General features: G+C 37.7%; 1 protein-coding gene across 1 annotated transcript in view; it reads left to right on the forward strand.

The window, feature by feature from the left end:
* Positions 1–20,617, forward strand: part of RECK (reversion inducing cysteine rich protein with kazal motifs) — a 72,459-nt gene that overhangs the window by 7,371 nt on the left and 44,471 nt on the right. Inside the window, exons 2-6 of the mRNA XM_007455979.1 lie at positions 2,781–2,839; positions 4,005–4,079; positions 4,997–5,033; positions 7,578–7,663; positions 9,231–9,278. Coding sequence (XP_007456041.1) covers positions 2,781–2,839; positions 4,005–4,079; positions 4,997–5,033; positions 7,578–7,663; positions 9,231–9,278 — 305 coding nt within the window. The remainder of the gene's footprint in view (positions 1–2,780; positions 2,840–4,004; positions 4,080–4,996; positions 5,034–7,577; positions 7,664–9,230; positions 9,279–20,617) is intronic.

Genomic DNA, 20,617 nt, shown 5'->3' on the forward strand with positions numbered 1-20,617 from the left:
CTCTTCCTTATGTCTCTAATAAGGATAACACCTGTGCTATTTATTTTCATCCTGTCAATATCAAGTGTTATTTTGAACTAATTTACCTTTATCTGCTCAGTTCCATTTTATAAAAATAACCAGAGTTTTAAACTATTCTTGAAGAACTAGAAATTAGGTTAGAACCAAATTATAAAAACAAAACATTTCTAGAATTCACTGTCTTCTCTTGTATAAACCATTAGGCTTTGGACAGTTTTTTTGCACTCTAGTAGTTCAATGACCCAATTAATCCATTTTAAAAGCTCTAAAAAAGAGACCTTTAATTGCCACATTAATTGCGTTTGAATCCTTTGCCCTCATTCTTAATGAAGGCATATGACTTGATGTCTATTTGTAGATATTTACTTCTTTAAAAATATGCAGTGTTTAAGATTCTAGTAAGTTTTTGTTGTTTCAAAGAAAGAAAAATGTGTACTAATATAACCATGACTAAGGTTAAAAATAAAGTGTGGAAAATGTGATGGAGTGTAGGTCCCCTAGCCTGTTCTAGGAGGGTGGCAGTCCTCTCAAGGGAGGAAATGTACTATTACAGAGGAATGCTTGGTTGGGAGGGGGAAGGGCATTATTACCAGAAGACTTCAGGCTGCTCTCTTTAATCCCATTTTGTCAGAAATTTCAGAAGGCTTTTGGAAAGACTAGAAGGAAATATGTCAAAATGTCAACACACGTTCTGGCAGGACAGTGGGAATATTAGGTCATTTTTCTTATTTTCCAAATTTTGGGGTTTCTTAATGAAAAAATGAATTATTTTAAAATTTTAACTTTGGTGGTCACTCCACTATAAATTTGACCTTCACCATTAAATAGGAGAAAAACAGGCCTTTATATTTTTAATAAAACCTTTCGTTGGTATTGGAGTTTTAATTATGACATGTTTTATGTTTCTGTTCTAAATAGACCTTTGCTCCAAGAAACTTTTTTCCAAAAAATCCTTAGGCCCAAGTCAGACTCTTGTCTGCCTGACTGTTTACTTTTTGCTAAGCCTGTGCTTATTGGGACCACATGTTATCCTGAGCTATCTTTGCTCTTGATCAGCTGGATTTTCTGCCCTCGTGTGACCTTTGTGTTGGAGGATAGTAGAAAGTGGCAACAACTTGAGCACTTCAAAAGAGCACATCGGTATCACACAGGAGACTCCCCCCGTTTTTTCCTGCCTGTCCTCTCCATTCTAATGAGGCTGGGGACATAACAGAATCTTAGAAGAGGGGGTCGGCATGGTGTGGCATGGCAGGGGAGAAGGGGTGTTGTGAGAAAGTCTCATGAGTGATTGGGCCCTCCCTCGAGTTAGTAGCTTCTAAGAAAGCAACTACAGCCTATAAACAAGGAATTTTTTTAATTTCTGAAACTTAATGGAATTTCTATACGTTTTTCAGAATTTTAAAGTCAAATGTTTAGAACTTTAAGACAGCTTTTCCCACATAGTATTAGAAAGCCAGCCCCACAATAGCCTTTTATGAAACTAAACTTAGTGATATAATATCACTATAATATCAGTATATATCACAGTAATATCATATACCCTGTCATTGCTTTATGGATTAACAGTGATCGGTTTTGAACTTAAAGGAGTTGGTAAGAGCTAAAGAGGACCTTTTTTATTCATTCATTTCTCCCCAATACTAATCCTACCTTCAATCAAAAAAGCTCTGCTTTCACGTATACTGAAATTATATAGATTTCATTTAAAGAGATTATGTTGCATATATATATAAAACCATTGTATTTGATATAGCTGCCTGAAATATAATATTTTTATGTCCTTGTCTCTTTTGACTTAGCAGTCTAAACAGGCACTGATCAATGTAGTATCTTTTTTTTCCAGTCAGCATCACTCTAGAATAGTAACATGCCCCTGCTGATTATCTCTATCACCAACTTATTAATTTCTCTGGGCCCATAATGCTGCTTGGCAAATGTTTCCTTTTCTCTGATATTTCTCAAATTGGCATTCTAAAATGTTAATACGTGGCATGAAAAAAAGTATTCTGTGCTCTGAGGAATCTGTCTACTTAGAGATCCCTTTTTAGGAGATTAATGATGCATATTAACATATTAAAGCCTTCATAAAATCCTACAGAAAAGAATTCTCTTTAATTTTTTAATCCTTTGTTTCCCTATTTGAACATGAAACATTTTCTCTTGAGGGATAGATATTAACAATTCATGAAACAGTGTTTGATAGAACAGAAGTTTGAGAAACATTTATAGTTGCCTCCTTTATTCTCTACAATGGCTGTTCCAGACCTCTACAACCTCACCTCAAGCCCAACACCATCTCAATCCTTTTTGTTTTCAGACCTAATCTCTACTTCACTGAGATAATGGAGGCTTACATGTAACATGTCCAAAACAAAATTCACTATCTTTTTATCATTTAACCTTACATTATAGGTATAATAGAATATAGCCCATAGGGTAATTGTGAGGGTTGAATGAGATAATACATAAAGCAAGCAGTAAAATTCTGGCATGTAGAAAGTACACAGTACCTAGTAACTGCTATTACTAAATGACAGTCTCCCCTATTAGGTTGTAAGCTTCTTGAAGGCAAAAACCATGTTCTCCAACACAGCACCGTCCTTGACTTGAAATAGGTACTCAGCAAAGGTTTGTTGAGTTAAAATGGATAGTAATAGTAATAATTGTTGAATAAATGGTTTGTGTAACCATCTGGCTTAGCTTAATCATCATGTTTATTTAACAATAGGCAACATCAGGTGTTTATTTTTTCTCCCTAGGTGCACTGTGTTGTAATCATTCAAAGGATAACCAAATGTGCCGTGATGTATGTGAGCAGGTAAGCTTACATAATAATTGTAGAAGATATTATTTAGTATAATTGTTTTGGAGAAATCTGCTGGGCAGCACTTAAAACAAGCGTTCAGAGTTCACATCACCAATAATGGAACAAATTAATGTGTGTCTGCTGACATGATGGAGCACAGTATCTTAAGTAGGATTCTTGCCCAAAATACATAACCTGAATCATGAGGAAACAATAAGGATATTCCTGTTTGAGGGATGTTCCTCAAAACAACTGCCTGTACCCTTCAGAGGTATCAGTGTCATAAAAACAAAGGCTGGGCTTCCCTGGTGGCGCAGTGGTTGAGAGTCCGCCTGCTGATGCAGGGGACGCAGGTTCGTGCCCCGGTCCGGGAAGATCCCACATGCCCCGGAGCGGCTGGGCCCGTGAGCCATGGCCGCTGAGCCTGCGCGTCCGGAGCCTGTGCTCCGCAATGGGAGAGGCCGCAACAGTGAGAGGCCCGCGTATCGCAAAAAAAAAAAGAGAGAGAGAGAAAAACTAACTGGAGATAAATCCTTTTTCATTGTCGTTAGCATTCATAGACTTTACAATCTTGACTATTTGCAGGTAATAATATATGTAATGATTTAAATTTACAGAGACATTAAATTACAATTGCATTAATTAAAGTTGTATTTGGAAGTGAGCCAACTGCCTGATGAGTGAACTTGTCAACCCCTCAGCAGCTTTATTTAAAAGATGGCTTTGTCTCTATTTTATGGAATTCTGTGGAGAAGTTTTTGCTACAATGCTATTCACAAAGTTGTTCTTCACCAATATAAAGGGTATGGCATAGTCTATTTTTCATTGTGGTCAGTTGACTAAAAGCAGTTTGTAGGACAGTTTAGAATAAATTTATTGTTTTTTCTTCCTTTTCTGTTTTTTTTTTCTCCCCTCTACCCTAACAGGTTAACAGCTGGTTTTCTCCATTTTTGATCATTAGACTTGCTTTATTTAGATTTTGTTATTTGCCAAGCTAACCAACCTTTCAAGAAATATTACCTCACCTTAATTTAGATCTTTCCAAAGGTTTTCCGTTTATAAAGGGAAATTGGAAAATATTCTAGACAATTCATAAATCTAGAGGATAATAAGTTTACCTCCTCTTTTTTCTTGTTGAAAAAATGCCACAAAACTTTTTTTTTTTTTTGTCAAATAGATATTCTCCTCAAAAAGTGAATCCCGACTAAAACATCTGTTGCAGCGAGCCCCAGATTATTGCCCTGAAACAATGGTAGGTCTTATTTAACTGAACTATGGAAGCTTTTGTCTAATGAAGCACTCTAATGAGTTACTTTAGATTTAGCAAATTTTTCAGTGTGATTGGGGTTTGTGGTCAAAGTAAAATGTTAGATTTAACTAGGTACTTTAAAAAGATCTTCACACAAATTGCTAGATAGAGTATTGATTTTCATCTTTCATTGTTTATTTTATACCTATGATGTAGGTATATGATATATTCCAGTCTTTAAATTTCATTATAATAGTTTATCTGGAATTGGGAATTTTACTTATTATCATATTTTGACAATTTTATGAAAACCATAATAACTAAGTCTTACATATATTTGGACTTTTAAAAAGCTGGATTTGGGGTAAGGGAAAATGTGTGACTTCTCATTACTTCTGTCTTCCCATTTTCTGGTATATTATAGATACATTGTATGCCTGTCTGAATCATGTAACTTAAAATGCCTCTAATGCATGGGCCATCCTCAGCGTTTGGGATACTCATGAGCCAGGCTAAGAAAGTCTGAGCTGGCATGAGGGAGCCTCCTTAGATAAGGTAGCTTGGGTTAAATGAGGGGGAAGGTTGATGATCAAACAGTTCTGACTAACATATTTTCCTTTAGTCACTCAACAGGCACTTTTATCTCTGTGCTTGGAAACAGTTATCCCAGTAAGCATCCTGAGTAACCATATTTGTCCTTAGTACTCTCAGATGGGAAGATGGGAAAACAGCAAGCAGCATTTTTACATCTCAGTTCTATTTTTTCTTCCCTGAATAGCTGGTTGATACTCATATAGTTCTAGATCATTGATTGTATAGACACAAACATAATCAAATTAGCCATACATAATTTCTGTAGAAATTTTCATATTTAGGAACTGGTTATCTACATAAAAGTCTTTTGGTGATTACAATTTTAGGTTGAAATTTGGAGTTGTATGAATTCATCTTTGCCAGGTAAGCAATAGAACTGCAACATTTAGCGGTTTATTTTTTAAAACTTATTTTGTGATTGTAAAATCTGTGTCATAGTCCTGTAACCTAATGTTTACCCTTGAATTTCTATCCTCTCCTTCCTGTAGGCACCCAAATTTTCAAATGTATAATTAATTCTCATTCACTCAGTCCTTAATGGTACCCTTGTCTCCACTTCTACCATTCTATTGAAACTGGTCTTTGAAAGATCACCAGGATCTCTTGGTTCCTAGATCTTATGGCTTTTTCTCAGTACTTATTCTCTTTGACTTCCCTGTGACACTTGATATGATTGACCACTCCCTCCTTGTGACTTCACCTTGGCCTTGTGACTTTGCCCTCTCTTATCCCCACCTCCGCCACACACCGTCCCCCCCATAACTACCACAGTTATTTCTTTGTGTGGTCCTCTTCCCTTCTCTCTCCACATTCACCCTGGTAACCACATTCCTTCCCAGAACTGTTATCTAGTCAGCTCTGGGAAGATAACTTTCAAATCCAAGTCATTGTTCATGACCTCTAGACGTCTTTACCTGGATCTGTGCATCCAGGTGGCATCTGAAGTGCCAATTCAAAACCAAACTCATAACTGCTTTCTCTTGTGAATGACACTCTAGACTGGAAGCCCTCAAGTCATTATCTCTGATAGCTTTTTCTTTTTAGCTCATTGACTCTCTTCTTGTAAAATCTTGCATCTGTCCTCACTATTCCTAGTTCAAGCCTTTATGATTACACCTTTGGGGTAGATTATTGCAATAACCTTGTAACTGGTGTTTCAATACACCATAGCTGTCCTCCCCACCCCCTTCAAAATAATCCCTCTGGGGATATCCACTTCCATCAGAATAAAGGCCAAACTCCCTAGCCTAGCATTCATGGTCTCCTAGGATTAAAGTTCATTTTCCTGTCCTGGTTAAAGCCAGTGCCTTGAAAAACAGGGAGTATATCTTATGTTTCTCTGAATTCTGAAGGCTCTCACACTGTTGGAAGTTTTCATTTCAAACAAATTGGACTGTTTGCTTCCTAGAATTGCCCACGTTCTTGCTTGTTCTCCCAGTTATCCCTCTCCCTAGTGTCTTCAATTATATATATGTGTGTATTGTTCCTACCAAATTGTAATCTCCATAAAGGGATAAATCATATATTTTATCTATCTCATAGCTCACAAAATACCTAATAGAGTGCCTTGTACATAATAGGGGTTCAGTGAATGTAAATGCTTGTTGAATAATTTAATATTTTCTAAGAGGCACTGGATATGTGAAAACAGCAGTAAAATGCATTATGGTATAAAAGTTCACAGAGTTTATGACCTACATTGATTCCATTCAAAATTCTTTCTAGAATATGAGTGATTCTGAATAGCAAGCAACAAAGATTGAGAGGAAACTAACTATACTAGGCAATGGGACTCGCTGTTGCCCTTTATACCATTAAAACATGTAGGGTTATAGAAGCTTATGATATGCAGGATTTTTAGCCAGTTTTAACAATTGGGATGGTTTATGATTATATTTTGAGAGCTTTGTCTGTCCATGGGCCATTTGTTTGCTTTTGTTTGGTTTGTTTTTTAGCAGAATACTTCTATTTGTTATATTAGGTCTTAGTTTCGTGTAGAGAACTATGTTACATATTGCCTTGAATCCCTGACATTTAAAAAAAATGGAAATAATAATCTAATGTTCATGTGGATTGGCAGATCTATGTATTATATAGAAGCAGCATAAAGCATTTCTTAAAAGAGATAAGGAATTTGCAGCATTCCTACAAGTGAAGCTTTTCTTTTTTCATAATTATTACTTGTATCTCCTAATTTTATCCTAGGAGTTATTCATTGACATTTATGATTACAAAAAGGGATCTGAAAATTGCATTAGAACACTTCGTAATTTTATCGCCTTTTGGTATCACTGTAATTTGGTTGGAGAAATAGAGCTATGCATAAATTGAACCAGAATAGTCATTTTGCCCCACAATAAAGTATACCCATCAAAGTCAGTCATGGCTCACAGGAGATGTTCCTGTCTGTTTACTAAGTATCAGTTTTTAAACAGCATCATGTGTTTTATGCTATTCTAGGTATTTAATATTTTGAATGTTGGAATACAATAATACTCATGCCCTTTTTTGTTTGTTGGCTTATTAAGTTAAATTGGAATCCTTTCCTCTTCTGGTTCATAGTCCAAAGGTGAAGAAAGGCTCTCATTGCTTTCCTTAGCCTGTATGTCCTCTAGAGATTCTGTTTACCTAAGAGTGAGAATGAGCTAAAGAGAGTTTAGGGTGGGCAGGGAGAAGAGGGAAAAAAACAAAGGACTTGGTAATTATGCTGTGAGGGACCCTGAGAAGACTGACAGCATTGAGAGTAAGGGTGGGAGGAGGGGCTTCATACTTTGAGACCCTGCTATCTAAGCTAGCTTTCTTATGGACACCTGCTTTGACTTGTAGTGGTATCCATGAACCACTTTGGCACTCTATTTGTGTTTGTCACTACTTATGACCAAAACATTTGAACATTTTGTTTTTAAGGTGTGTTTAAGAAGTCTGATGGCTGGGTTGGCTTAGGCTGCTGTGAACTGGCTATTACCTTGGAGTGTCGACAGGCATGCAAGCAGGTAACACTTGTCAATCAGGCTCTTAAGCAGCGTGGAGTAGAGTTTCAGTTTTGGCTGTGTCTTGGACCTAGCCTACCTCATATCTTTGGAGAGGTGACCCATAAAAGCTGCAAATTTAGCATTTCTTACATGGACCATTTCCTTTTAGACATGCTGCCTTTTCAGTTATGGCTGCTGCATGTAAGATCCTCAGCCTTCTCTTATTCTTTCTTAACTTCTCTCTGCCACACAAAGAAAGAATATTATAAGAATCAAGGCCTTTTGTATTCTGCTTATGGTCATGCTTAGTCAATGCTGAATGACTCCAAATGGTCGTGTAAATTTCAGGCATGCTTGGATGAGAGCAGTTGACACAGTTGGCTTATTTTGCTTTCATCTTCCCTCTGTCGTTCATCATGGTTTTACTCTGAGTATGTTCTTTTATACCTTCTCTGCTCCTAAGGTGAGCATGACTCCTGCAGTGAATTATGACTTCTCTTTAATTTATTATATCTCAGGTCCAATTCAAGTTAGGCCCCTGAACTCTTCCTCACTGTATGTTTTCATAGTGGTTCCTCAGAGTGCTGTGGAAAAACTGGTCGCCTGGCTCCTCATACTCCAAATGGTGGGAGTATGGAAAACTGGGAAATTTAAGTGTCCCTAAAACTAAACTGGAAAGCTTTCTCTTATTTTCTCCTTCTAGTGACTGGTCTCTAGACAGGAGTATATGAGACATGGTGATGCCTTCGCTTTCATACAGACCACTGAGCACACTCTTTGGGCAGCACATAGCCTAGCTATCTGCTCTTCTCCTCCAGGCATTGAGATGAAACTGAGTTGTAGAGCATTTGAGCTGTAGTACATCTAGTGGGCCACAGAATAGTTGCCAGTCCATTCTGCTTCTTGCTTTCCCTGTCCTCATCAGCTGGTCTATTCAGAATTGCATGAGCCTAGGTGATAGAACAGGAGGAAATAGAACAAGGAACCAGAGTCCATGGCTCTGGAGCTACGTCTCTAAACGAGGATTATCATCATGTGGAAGAACAGCCACCCCTCAGCAGATTTGTTTTGGCTTGTTTTTTATAGAAAGTGTATACTTAAATGTAGTAAATAACTTTCTGTTTTTCTGTGTGTCAGTTTCCTCATCTGTAGAAGGAATAATATCTTCTACATAAACTTGTTAAGAAAATTACATAAAAATAACTTATTAATTGCCTGGCATTGCCTTTCCCTCTTTAGTTGTCTTCTCTGTTATATCTGGATCTTGGCTCATATGGGAACTTAAAACATGAAGGGTTAAAGAAAAAGCAAACTATAAATGCCCTAGCAAAGCTTCACAAGAAAATTCACTGCAGCAGAGCTTCAGAGCTTCACAAGAAAATTTGCTACAGAATGGAATTCAGCTTAAAAAAAAAGTCCTCTGATTTACATTTCCTTCAAAGTTATCTAGTTTCTGAAATAACAAAAGGACTGTGTCATTATGTGAGATTAAAGCCATAAAAGTTAGAGTGAAATTCTAGCATATCTGGAGCTAATGTTTGTTTAATGTGGATTAAATAAATTAATGCAGAAATTTGTTATTTTTTAGGCATCTTCAAAAAATGATATTTCCAGAGTTTGCAGAAAAGAATATGAGGTATGCATTTTATTTAACAAATTTGGATAGACTAATTAGATGTTATCAGAATTGATAAAATCACTCAAATTTAAAAAATGAATTCATTGTTAAATAAATTGCCTTTTACTTTACAGAAAATATGGCGTTGAGAAAAGTGTCATTTACCTTTTTTAGAAATGTTATAATTGTAATTAACTTGTTGAAATTAAACGTTAATTTGAAAGAAATGCCTAAATCACATATACAGAGGATTTAACCTATAATGTTTTCATAATAAAGCAACTGGTTGTATCCAAGGTTGTAAAATAGTTTTTCTTAGGTTCCATATCCTCTTTTGCCCCTTTTCCTATACCTTGATCCATCCAGGTATCCACCTTTATCAACTACCTCTAATTGGAAGAAGCAAAATCACATTGCTAGTGTGAGTAGCTTCAGACTTTCCTAGCATCTTACATTTGTGGGGGAAAGGTACATACCAAATTACAAAGGCTGTATTAAATCTGAAGGACTCTTGTCTCCCAATGGTGGTGTTTCAAGCACTGTGGTATCTAGATTGGGCGTGGGGGGGACATAAGTTGAGGAGGGGCAGAGGTAGAGGAGGTATTTCACACCAGGCAAATATGTACAAAAGATTGTCCCTAATGTGATAAAGCTCCTCACTGGGACTACTTTGTTCAGTTCCTAGAACTTCATTGTTAAGTATGACAATGTTATTATTTTTTATAGTGTAAGACCGTGTAATTAAGCATACTTAAGCACATATGCCTCATTCATCATTTGTATGTATAAACATTGAGATTCCTATTGCTTTTAATAGTCTGTATTCTCTTGGAGAAGAAAGATAGAACAACTCTCTTAACTGCTTCTAGATTATAGTTCTGATTTTTTTTTTCTTTTCTCAAAGCCTGTAATTATATCCCTCAATTAATATTTTGGAATTGGAAAAATTTTATTTATCCTTTGTTCCTTTGTACTATTGCTAAGTTATATCTGTTTCTCTGAAGACAAATTTCCAAATTAACTGAAACTCTTCTCTGTTCTTATTGAAAAGAGCCTTTCTACAAAGAAGTAAAAGATCTTTCTTTTTTTTCTTATCTCTCTACCTTTGAAATAACTAGTTTTAGTTTCTCTTGAACAAAGTGGCTAACTGTGATAATTCCTTCTTTTCTCCCACATGATGTCTGACACTGTCCATCTCCTGTAGCCTGTCCTCCATTATTTTAGTGTGCTTCCTTCTCTTGTCTGGATTTCTGCATTGCCCTAGGAAGTCTGCCAGTATGTGTTGATGAAGGACGGGACAGGAAAGGTAAGAGAGATAAACACTGTCCTATGAGAGAAGTACTAAGAGGAGTTTACCTTTTCCAGTCTATCCTCCCCTATTTGGCCTAGAATTAAGCAACTATCTTCCAAAAATATACATGCCAAGAAGGTTCTTTCGCATATATATAAACGTAAAAAATATATATGTAATATATATATATATATAAAGTATACATGTGTTTTATATATACATGTGTTTTATATATATATATGTGTTTTATATATATATATAAAACTGACTGTACAAATTATTCAAGATAATTCAAGATTCAATTTGATTTTTTATGTTATTTAGAAATAAAAAGAGAGACAAAAGCACTTTAACACAGAAAGAAGTTTCTGTATTATAAGTCCCAAATAACAGTCACTCTCACTGAACTGTTAAAGTCTAGTGTAGACATAATGGCTATTTGTTATAAAGTGAATTGGGTAACATTGGTGTAGTGCAACCTATTTTAACTGGATTAGTTGCTTATCAACATTAGAATAATTTATAAAACTAGGCTTTTGGTACCTTTTCCTTAACACTGGAGTGGTCCCTGGAAGTGAACTTCCAGATGTGTAAGCTGTTCCTTTAGGCTTACAACTTTAGGGGTTAACATTTACCCTGAAGGATGGTGTTGTGCAGTTTGACTAGAGATTCAGAGAACGAGCGGTTATATTTGAAGGAGCTAATGTTTATCTTTACTGATAAGCTGCTGCAGAATCCCCTTTGAGGGATTTCCTGAGAAATTTACTTACATGAATAAAGTTAAAAATTTTTATGCCATTTAAGATTATTTTGTTCCAACCAAGCTAAGATAAACTAGTGAAATATAAAGCATTTTTATGTCTGATTTTATAGTATCTGGTTTCTTTTTATGCAAATCAACAAATATTTATTGAATAGTGAGAGGCAGTTTTATTATATTAGAAAGAAAACAAACTTTTGGGAATTCCCTGGCGGTCCCGTGGTTAGGACTCCATGCTTCCACTGCAGGGGGCATGGGTTCGTTTCCTGGTCAGGGAGCTAAGATCCCTCATAGCTGCGCAGCGTGGCCAAAAATATATAAATAAAATAAAATTATCTTAAAAAAAGAAAGAAAACAAACTTTGAAGTCAGACCTAGGTTAGAATTATGGTTAAGCTATATATAGCTCAACTTCAAATACTAAAGAATTATACCTGAGTCAAGATAGTTAAAATATGTACTGAACATGCAAGAACTCAAGGAAATTGGAAAGCAGACTGAGCATGTTGGGAGTTAACAGGGAAAACTTTGCAAAAGCGAGGCCTGAAAGGATTGGTATAATTTGGGTCAGAAGACTGGATCAACAGCATGTTAGCAAAAATGCACATGACTGAGGTGGGGGGTTAAAAAGAAGATAGGCCTATTTTGGGCTGAGAATCTGCTTGGATAGGCAAAGTGGGACCAGATCCTGGAAAAATGATATTTTGGGGCTCAGCCCATCATTTAGTAGAGGGAGATGATAAAGATTCTGTGATAGGAGACCGACATAACAAATAAAAGTCCAATATTTTAGAAAGCTTCAAGTCTTAGGTATGTGCAGGTTAAGTTTTAGATCCCCCAAATTCCTCTAACTTAGCTAAAAACAAATAAGGCCCACAACTAGGATGATAGCAATAAAATCGAGTATTTGGGAATAAATCAGAGATTTGAAGGTAGAGTCCATCATTCAGGATTTGTTATAAAGGATTGAATATAGGAGATGATGTTCAGGGAAATATAAAAAACAATTAGTGAATTGGGAGATAGGACTAAAGAAGTTATATGGAAAAGCAGCACAGGATAGGCTGAAAGAGAGTTTAAGGGACATAGAGGATAGAGGAAGTATTCTAATTGGAATACTCTAAGAAGAAGAAAGAATATGGGACAGAGGCAGTGTTTAAAGAAGCCCAAGAAATCTCCAGCAGGATTTTTTTTTAAATCCATACGTTACAGACAGACCATAGCCACAGGTCTTAAAAGCAGTCAGGAAAAAAGACATTGTCTTCAAAGGAGGTCAACAGCTGATTTTTCAGTAGCAATAGAGGACGCCAGGAACAGTGGAATGATACCTAAACTGTTCTGAGAGAAAATAACTATCATACCCAGCGAAAATATTTTTCAAGAAAGAAGGCAAAATTAAGGTATTTCCAGATGACAAAAACAGAGAATTGCCAGTACTGGACCCTTGCTAGAAATCCTTCTTTAAAGGAAGTTCTAAAATATCTATAATTATTTGAGATGCAAAGGAAAATGAGAACAATAAAAATACAAAGTGACTAAGTTAAAACACACACAGGTTGTATAAAACAGTAATAATTTATTATTGAGTTTAAAAAAGAGAGAGAAAATAAACAGCAAAGATAGCATATACATTGGGAAGAGATTTTAAAGAAATTGAAGTATATTGTTAGGTCTTTTTAAGTGTAAAACCCCATATCTCAGAGGTAGTTAGGAATACCAGACTAAAGATGAGGAGAGATCATGCCCAAAGTCAGCCATGAAGTAACCCTTGAACGTTGAGAGTGAAAGAAAGCTCTATGAAAGAAAAAATGTAGAAAAAAATAGAAAGCTGATTTTGAGAATCGTTTTTAGGGAACGGAAAGAGAAGGAGCCATATACTGATCTGACATTCAGTGAGAATATTAGATTGAGATATTCCAAGAAAAAGAGAAATTCTTATTAGTGAAAGTGTTCAAAGCAAAGATTTACTGGATAAATATATTGTGGAGGGGATTTCTGCAATGGACAGGGGATTTGGCTATTCTCCCATCTTTGCAGTTCTCTTATTCTGACTCATACCTATGAAAGAGCACTTCCTTCAGAAATTGAGAATACTTCTTTCAGAATCACACACATTCGGTTAGAGCTATCAAAATCAACCAGTGGCTTGATAACTCCATCACAGATGTGTTCAAGTGTCATGGGCATGCTTGGTTCTAGGTTAGCCATGCGTTTTCACAGGCTTGGTCTTGGCCCATCTAGAAGTATTTATCAGGCCACGTGCACTCATGGATGTAGGATACTAGACCAGGGATGATATTTAAAATATTAAACAACTGGAATGACAGGCACCAACAATCAGAACAAATGCTGGATATAAACTAGAGCCATACTAGTTTAGCCATACTAGGGCAAATTGGCTGATTAGAACTAAAGTAAAAAATCATGTTTTCCATGAGGTGTGAGACATCTAGTGTAATACTTTTTGCATAGACTTTGTCTACAGCTGGCTGAAAACATTTTCTTCTAGCCACCAAGACGGTGGTTAAAAACAAAAATTGGTTGTTGATAGTGATTTTCTTGAATGTCAGAATAAACATCAAGATGATATGAGGCTGGTGTATTTCCAGAGACCTGGCAGTGTCTGTAACATGATGAGACAAATTTTAGTTTCAGGTTCATAAACCCATTTCATACCTTTATGTCACACCTTACCTGCCGTTCTCTAACATAATGGCCATAAATATATATCCCTTTCCATTTGCTGCATGAGCCACTGAAATACAGTGTTGCAAATTTGTCCTCAGACTTTTGTACTTTTACTTTTTTTTTCCTTCTTTCACAGATCCCTCTCTACGCTTTTCTTTATATTGTTTTCAGAAATGTGATTTTCAATTCTCTCCTTTCTTCCTAGCTTTCTTCAGTCCAGTTATTTGATGTTATTTCATTAAGGAAGTTGAGAAACTATGAAGGAAAGTCAGTAGGAGATATTTTTGTGAGGATTTGCTTTTTTTTTTTTTTTTTTAAGCTTAATCCATTTAAGTTTTAAACTAAACTATTGCTAAAGAAGACTAAAATAATGTTCTGTCCTGGGGCTCTGGTTCTCTGAGAATGCTGAGATAAAATTAAGACTCTGAGGATATTAAAAAGAGGCTCTAAGAACCACAAAAACAAAGATGGTCAGCCTTGTGAGTGCCAGGCTCAGTTCTGTCAGCACTATCCTATCAACACACAGCTAAATGCATAAGAGAAGAGTGCAGGTATGTGTTAAATTTTATTTTTTGAATATTCACATGTTCAAAATTCAAAACAGTATACAATAAAAAGTCTCTTTCCTACCTCTTATACCACAGCCACCCAGTTCCTAAGGTCACCAGAGATATTTTATGCACATAAAAGTAAATATGTATATATAGTCCTCTTCTACCCTTCTGTACACAAATGGTAGCTTACCACACACTTTGTGGTACCCGTGGATGCCAGTGTTTGGTGCATATTTATGTATGTCTGTATGGGCTGTCCAGTGTATCCTCAGGAAATGTCGCAGTAAAATGTTCTGTTTTAAAGATTTCTATCTTTTAATTTTATTTTGTTCCTTTTCTCTCAAATTAACCTTGATTCTATATTTACTACCAGAAGCATAAAGGAAAAGGGATGAAAAAATAGCCCTAAAAATTTAGACCTAGGAGGGCAGGGATGTAGGACCAGCAGGATTCTCTGGACAGCTAGAGGCCTTCTGTGCCTCGGTATGATTGGATCTGTGCCGCAGTAGTTCCAGGAATAGAGTAGACCTTCTTACATGGCAGATGACAGCCTAGGCTTTGGACAGTTGTCTTGGGGATTTTAGCAAAAAGAATCATGTGGTACTTTGCCTCAGCAGAGCCTTCAGCACCTAAATATAAAGCTTCTTTTAGTACCAAGGAAACTCCGAGAATTGTCAGAATATGGTAAGTAGAAGACTGTGAATGGGAGGCTTTATAAATGGTAAAAATGCTATACAGGTATACTGTATCAGTCTAGATTTGAGCCGTTACCTGCAGCTGATGAGCTCCAAAAAGAGCGAAACCTATTAGGTCCTGCAGTACTGGCTTAAGATAGTATAAAACCTTGATTATGTTCCATCTGTATGTTGTTTTGTTTTGTCATATTTTGTACTGGGGAAGGGAATAGCTCCCATTTAGTCTCCTTGAGCTAGTGTATTTCCTCTGCAGTCCATTCTTCTTATAAGTCACCTGAATGAGATCATCCCAAAAGGGAAATCTGATCAAGTCTGATTAGATTATGATCTGGTCTAATCCAAATGGCCAGGTTTTTCTCCCTAGGCAATCTCATCTACTCCCATAGCTTTAATTGCCCCAATATGATGACAACTCCAGAATCTTCTTTGCTAACCTCTTTTTCTCCTGAATCACTGCTGGATATGTGTTCTTTTGATGTTCAACTGACATTTCAAATCAGCCAAACTGACTGTTAACCTTCCCTACCTCTTCTTCCCTCCACCCTACTGCTGCACAACACCACACATACACACATCCCCAAACAAAAACAGCATTTTTCTTGCATTTCTTGCTTGGTTGTTTAAGTACAGTCCTCCCAGACACATAAACTAAAAGCCTAAGAGGTGTTGTCTACTCTTTCTTCTTTCTCACCACCTCCCACAAAACAAAACAAAACAAAAAATAAAAAAACTGTCTATTAAGCTCTAAAGATTTGCCTCTGAAATATGTCTTAAATTGGTCTCCTTTCCAGATCCTCAGTTACTGCCTACCTCAGGCCTTTATACCACTTGGGGGACAACTACAATAGCTGCCCAACTAGCTTTCATGTCTAATTTCTCCTCTTATTTACTATCTCCACTTCTCCTAGGGTGACCTCTTTAAAGACCAAATATGGTCGTATCACTCCCTTCCTTGAAACTCTTCAGTGGCTCACCTGTAAGATACAGTTCATGTTCCTCAGCCGGTATACTTAAGCTTTTCTCGATCTAGCCCCTGACTCTTCCCTCCTTGACGCTTCAGCAGCTTACTGCTTATAACTTCCCAGATTACCATGTGTTGTATTTGTTAGTTGTAGTTGTACCACCTGTTGCCCTCCTGGAATTCCTGTTCCCTGAATCCATCCTATCATCCCCATCCATTAGTAGGCTGGAGCCAGCTCCTACCAGCTAGGGAGAACTGGTTGTTAAATATTCAGGAATTTGGCAAGCCAGCTTTTAACTTGAAAAGCAGCTGTGATGGGGGTATTTATACCACACATATCAGCAAATATTACAAATCAGAACTCCCCTTCACCCCACCCCAGCATGCCACAACCCCTACTGAAATTCTGGCTTAGATGGTTCCTCTTTAAAACCTTTCCTGCTCAGCCCTCTACCCTCACACACACAAAATTAGTTGCTATTTATAAACACTTGACATGCTTTATTATAGCATTGGTCACCGTATAGTGTAAGTCTTTGTTTTCAAGTCACTTTTTAATGCTAAAGTCTTGCGTTCCTAGGACAGAGTCCATTGTCTCAATTGTCTTTGCATGCATGTCATTCATTCATTCCTTCAACATTCATTGAGTTGATACACTTAATATGTATCAGGCACTGTTCTCAGAGTACAAAGATGGAAGGATTTAGCCACTGTCTGTAAAAGTTCATAGCCTAGTCCTTGGGAAGAGAGAAATTCAAATAGTCCATTACAACACAGTGAGACAAGTACGTTGCTAGAAGTCTGTGCAAGACACGTTGAAGCCTGGAGGAAAAAACCCTTCCCAGGGTAATGGGGAAGTCTTCACAGAGCAGGTAAGACTTAAAAGACGAACAAAAATTTGTTGCCTGTAAATAAGTGCTACAGTTAGTATTTTTATAGATAGAATTTTTTAATAGAAAGTTTTCCCACTCTGGACAGTATACAAGGTTCTTTGTTTCAGAGTAAATAGCAGTTTTATGCGGAAACCCTGTGTAAATGTCTATGAATCAGGCATTCTTTGAATGAGCAGAGAAAGCACTGAATACTGTATCTGTAATCACAATGTTGTGTAGCAAACCATCCCCAAACTCCATAGCCTAGAATTATTATTATTTAATAATAATTTATTATTCCTCATGCATTTAGCAGGCCTAGCTGCTTCTGGCTGGGCTCACTTGTGCATCTGCAGTCAGCTGGCAAGTCAGCCAGCGTCCGGCTGGTTTAGGATGCCCTTGGCTAAGTCAGCTCAGCTCTCCTCCATGTGTCTCTCCCAGCCTTCTAGCAGGCTAGCTCGGGCAGGTTCCCAGGGTGTTGGCAGGGGCCCAAGAAAAGAAGTGGAAACATGCAAGTATATGTGCAGGTCTCTACTTACCTCATGCTTGCTACTGTCCACTTAACTAAAGCAAATCACATGACTAAGTCCAGAGTTAGTGTGAGAGAAGTAGATACAGGGAAATGTAAAAAATTGGGGCCATTGCTGCAGTCAATCTGCCACAAACACATACTCTGTGTAAGCTGTGTTCTAGACCTTATGTTACTCTGCAGGCATTACTTGACAGTGAATTTGCTTCCAGCTGGTTGGATGCTCTGGGTGATAATGAGCAAACTTTTCTGAGCAGTCTGGACCTATTAATCTTATCTCAGTTTGGGGTTTCATTTTTATCCCACTATTGAAATGACATTTATTATTTGGGAGGCTGAAGAGTCATTTGTTTAGTGATATCCATGTCCTATTAAACTCCTTTACATATTCTAGTCACTTAGATTTTTTTTTACTAAAAAGCCATGGTGTCCACAACAAGGAGAAAATACCTTGTGGAGGTTTAAAAAACATGTTTTTAAAGGTCAATTATTGGGGAATTCCCTGGTGGTCTAGTGGTTAGGACTCGGTGCTTTCACTGCCATGACCTGGGTTCAATCCCTGGTCGGGGAACTAAGATCCTGCAAGCTGCACGGCATGGCCAAAACAAGAAAAAAAAAAGGTCAATTATTTAATCTCTCCAACTTAGCTTTTTTTTTTTCTTTTTGCGGTACGCGGGCCTCTCACTGTTGTGGCCTCTACCATTGCGGAGCACAGGCTCCGGACACGCAGGCCCAGAGGCCATGGCTCACGGACCCAGCCGCTCCGCGGCACGTGGGATCTTCCCAGACCGGGGCACGAACCCGTGTCCCCTGCATCGGCAGGCGGACTCCCAACCACTGCGCCACCAGGGAAGCCCCAACTTAGCATTTAATAAGCTAGATTCTTCATGCACAACTTCAAACTGGGATAACTCTCAGTCCGTCTGTGAAAAGCAAACAGATTTTATTTATTGAGACCTTAGGAACAAAGCAGCCCCTTTTAACTAGTAGCCTTGGGAATAGGAAACATTAATAACAGTTCATAGAATGTACTCTTTTGGGTCTTTGTCCAGAAGTGACTAAACTATCCAAGATTCAAACCTGGTTTTGTTTGTTTTTAATAAGATTCATGTGAAATGTTTGTTTCATTTTCATCATCCTCATCATTGGTGAGAAAGGGAAGCTGGAGGGACCAGTAGTAGTAGAAGGGCAGTCAGTGGACAGAGAAAGTATTGAGACAAGTGGACAAATGGAGAAATGCTAGAAGGGGTCATTGAAGTAGAAAAGTGAGTGGCCAGGTCAGAAAATAAATCTGCAGAGCCAAGTTCTGAGCAAGAGGTTAGAGCCGCAGAGTCTACCTCGCAGATGGAGCCCAATGGCTCTTCCCCCCAGAAGGAAGGTCAGTGTGGCAAAAAGGATCACATAGGGTTCCCTTGACTTTGATTTCACTCTGTATCTTAGTTTTTCTGCTAAGTGTGCCCACAGGTGGGAGGGCTTATTGCAGTTCTCAAAAACCATTTTAGGTAGGGCAGGGAACTGGCTAATGAAAGCAGCTGCCTGAGGAAAGATTTCATGATCAAAATTTTTTAAGGGAAATAATAATACTTCAAGAAAATGATTTTTTTTCACAATTTAAGATGTTGATTTAAAAAATAGAATTAAAATAGATTACTCTATGGACATAAATTCAACCTTGCATTGGCTGCATTCAGAATAATAATCCAAAATCTTCTCACAGGATAGTGTCATGGGAGAGCACTGGCAGAGCAGTCTGGGTTCTAGCACCGCCTTTGCCCTTTGCTTACTGTGTACATCTCTCTATCCAGCTGTATAGTGAAGGCTTTGGGACTTGAAGGTCTCTTGCTGTCAACACTTACATACTGACATGTTCTTTGGGTCTCTGAGGTTTTTGTAGATCCTAACCTCAGTTACACTCTAATTTTGATTTCTAGAGTAAGATGAGTGGGGTGAGGGAGCTGCTATATGGAGTCACATTGAGTATTAATATTGGTGGCAGAAGGTCAAAAGAGGCTTGGGGGCTTCCCTGGTGGCGCAGTGGTTGAGAGTCCGCCTGCCGATGCAGGGGACACGGGTTCGTTCCCCGGTCCAGGAAGATCCCACATGCTGCGGAGCGGCTGGGCCCATGAGCCATGGCCGCTGAGCCTGCGCGTCTGGAGCCTGTGCTCCGCAACAGGAAAAAAAAAGGGGCTTGGTATAAACCCAACTGAGTATACACCCTCAGTTACTGCCCACTTTTGCCACTAGATGGCGATCAGACATTTGAAAGACTTAAGAATTGACTAGCTAAGACCCTGATGGACCATCTTAGGAAATGAAGAAACTGTCAGCCAGGGCTGTAACTCATGTGTGTCTTAAGCCCTGTCAAACTAGTCAGCAGTAGTTTTAGCAGTGAAGAGGTAGAGTTACCTATAGATTATACCTTAGGTGGAGTTACCTAAGGTTAAGAATCTTTTATCAAAGAGGGGGATATGATAAAATCATGATGCGTGTAAAATAAGCAACAGAGAATTGATGAATTCATCAAATACCAGTATACTTGAGCGAAGGACCATTCTTTTTTAAATTTAATTTCATTTTTTACTGAAGTATAGTTGAATTACAATGTTGTGTTACTGCTGTACAGCAAAGTGACTCAGTTATACATATATATACATTCTTTTTCATATTCTTTTCCATTATGGTTTATCACAGGATATTGAATATAGTTCCCTGTGCTATACAGTAGAACCTCGTTTATCAATTCTGTGTATACCAGTTTGCATGGTATATATACCATGCAACCCCAAACTCCCAATCCAATGCTCTCCCACCCACCTCCCCCTTGGCAACCGCCAGTCTATTCCCTATAAGGACCATACTTTGAAACCTTAAAACTGGTAAAGATAAAGAAAGAGAAGTAAAAATGGTATTAACACTAGAGGTGCTGCCACGTGGAAATATGAAAGTTTTTAGTTCAACAAGTTAGAGTAATGCTATGCATGAAAGGTCTATCAGTGAACATTAAGGGA

This window comes from Lipotes vexillifer, unplaced genomic scaffold, assembly GCF_000442215.2.
Source record: "Lipotes vexillifer unplaced genomic scaffold, Lipotes_vexillifer_v1.1 scaffold920, whole genome shotgun sequence".
NCBI classification, from domain to species: domain Eukaryota; kingdom Metazoa; phylum Chordata; class Mammalia; order Artiodactyla; family Lipotidae; genus Lipotes; species Lipotes vexillifer.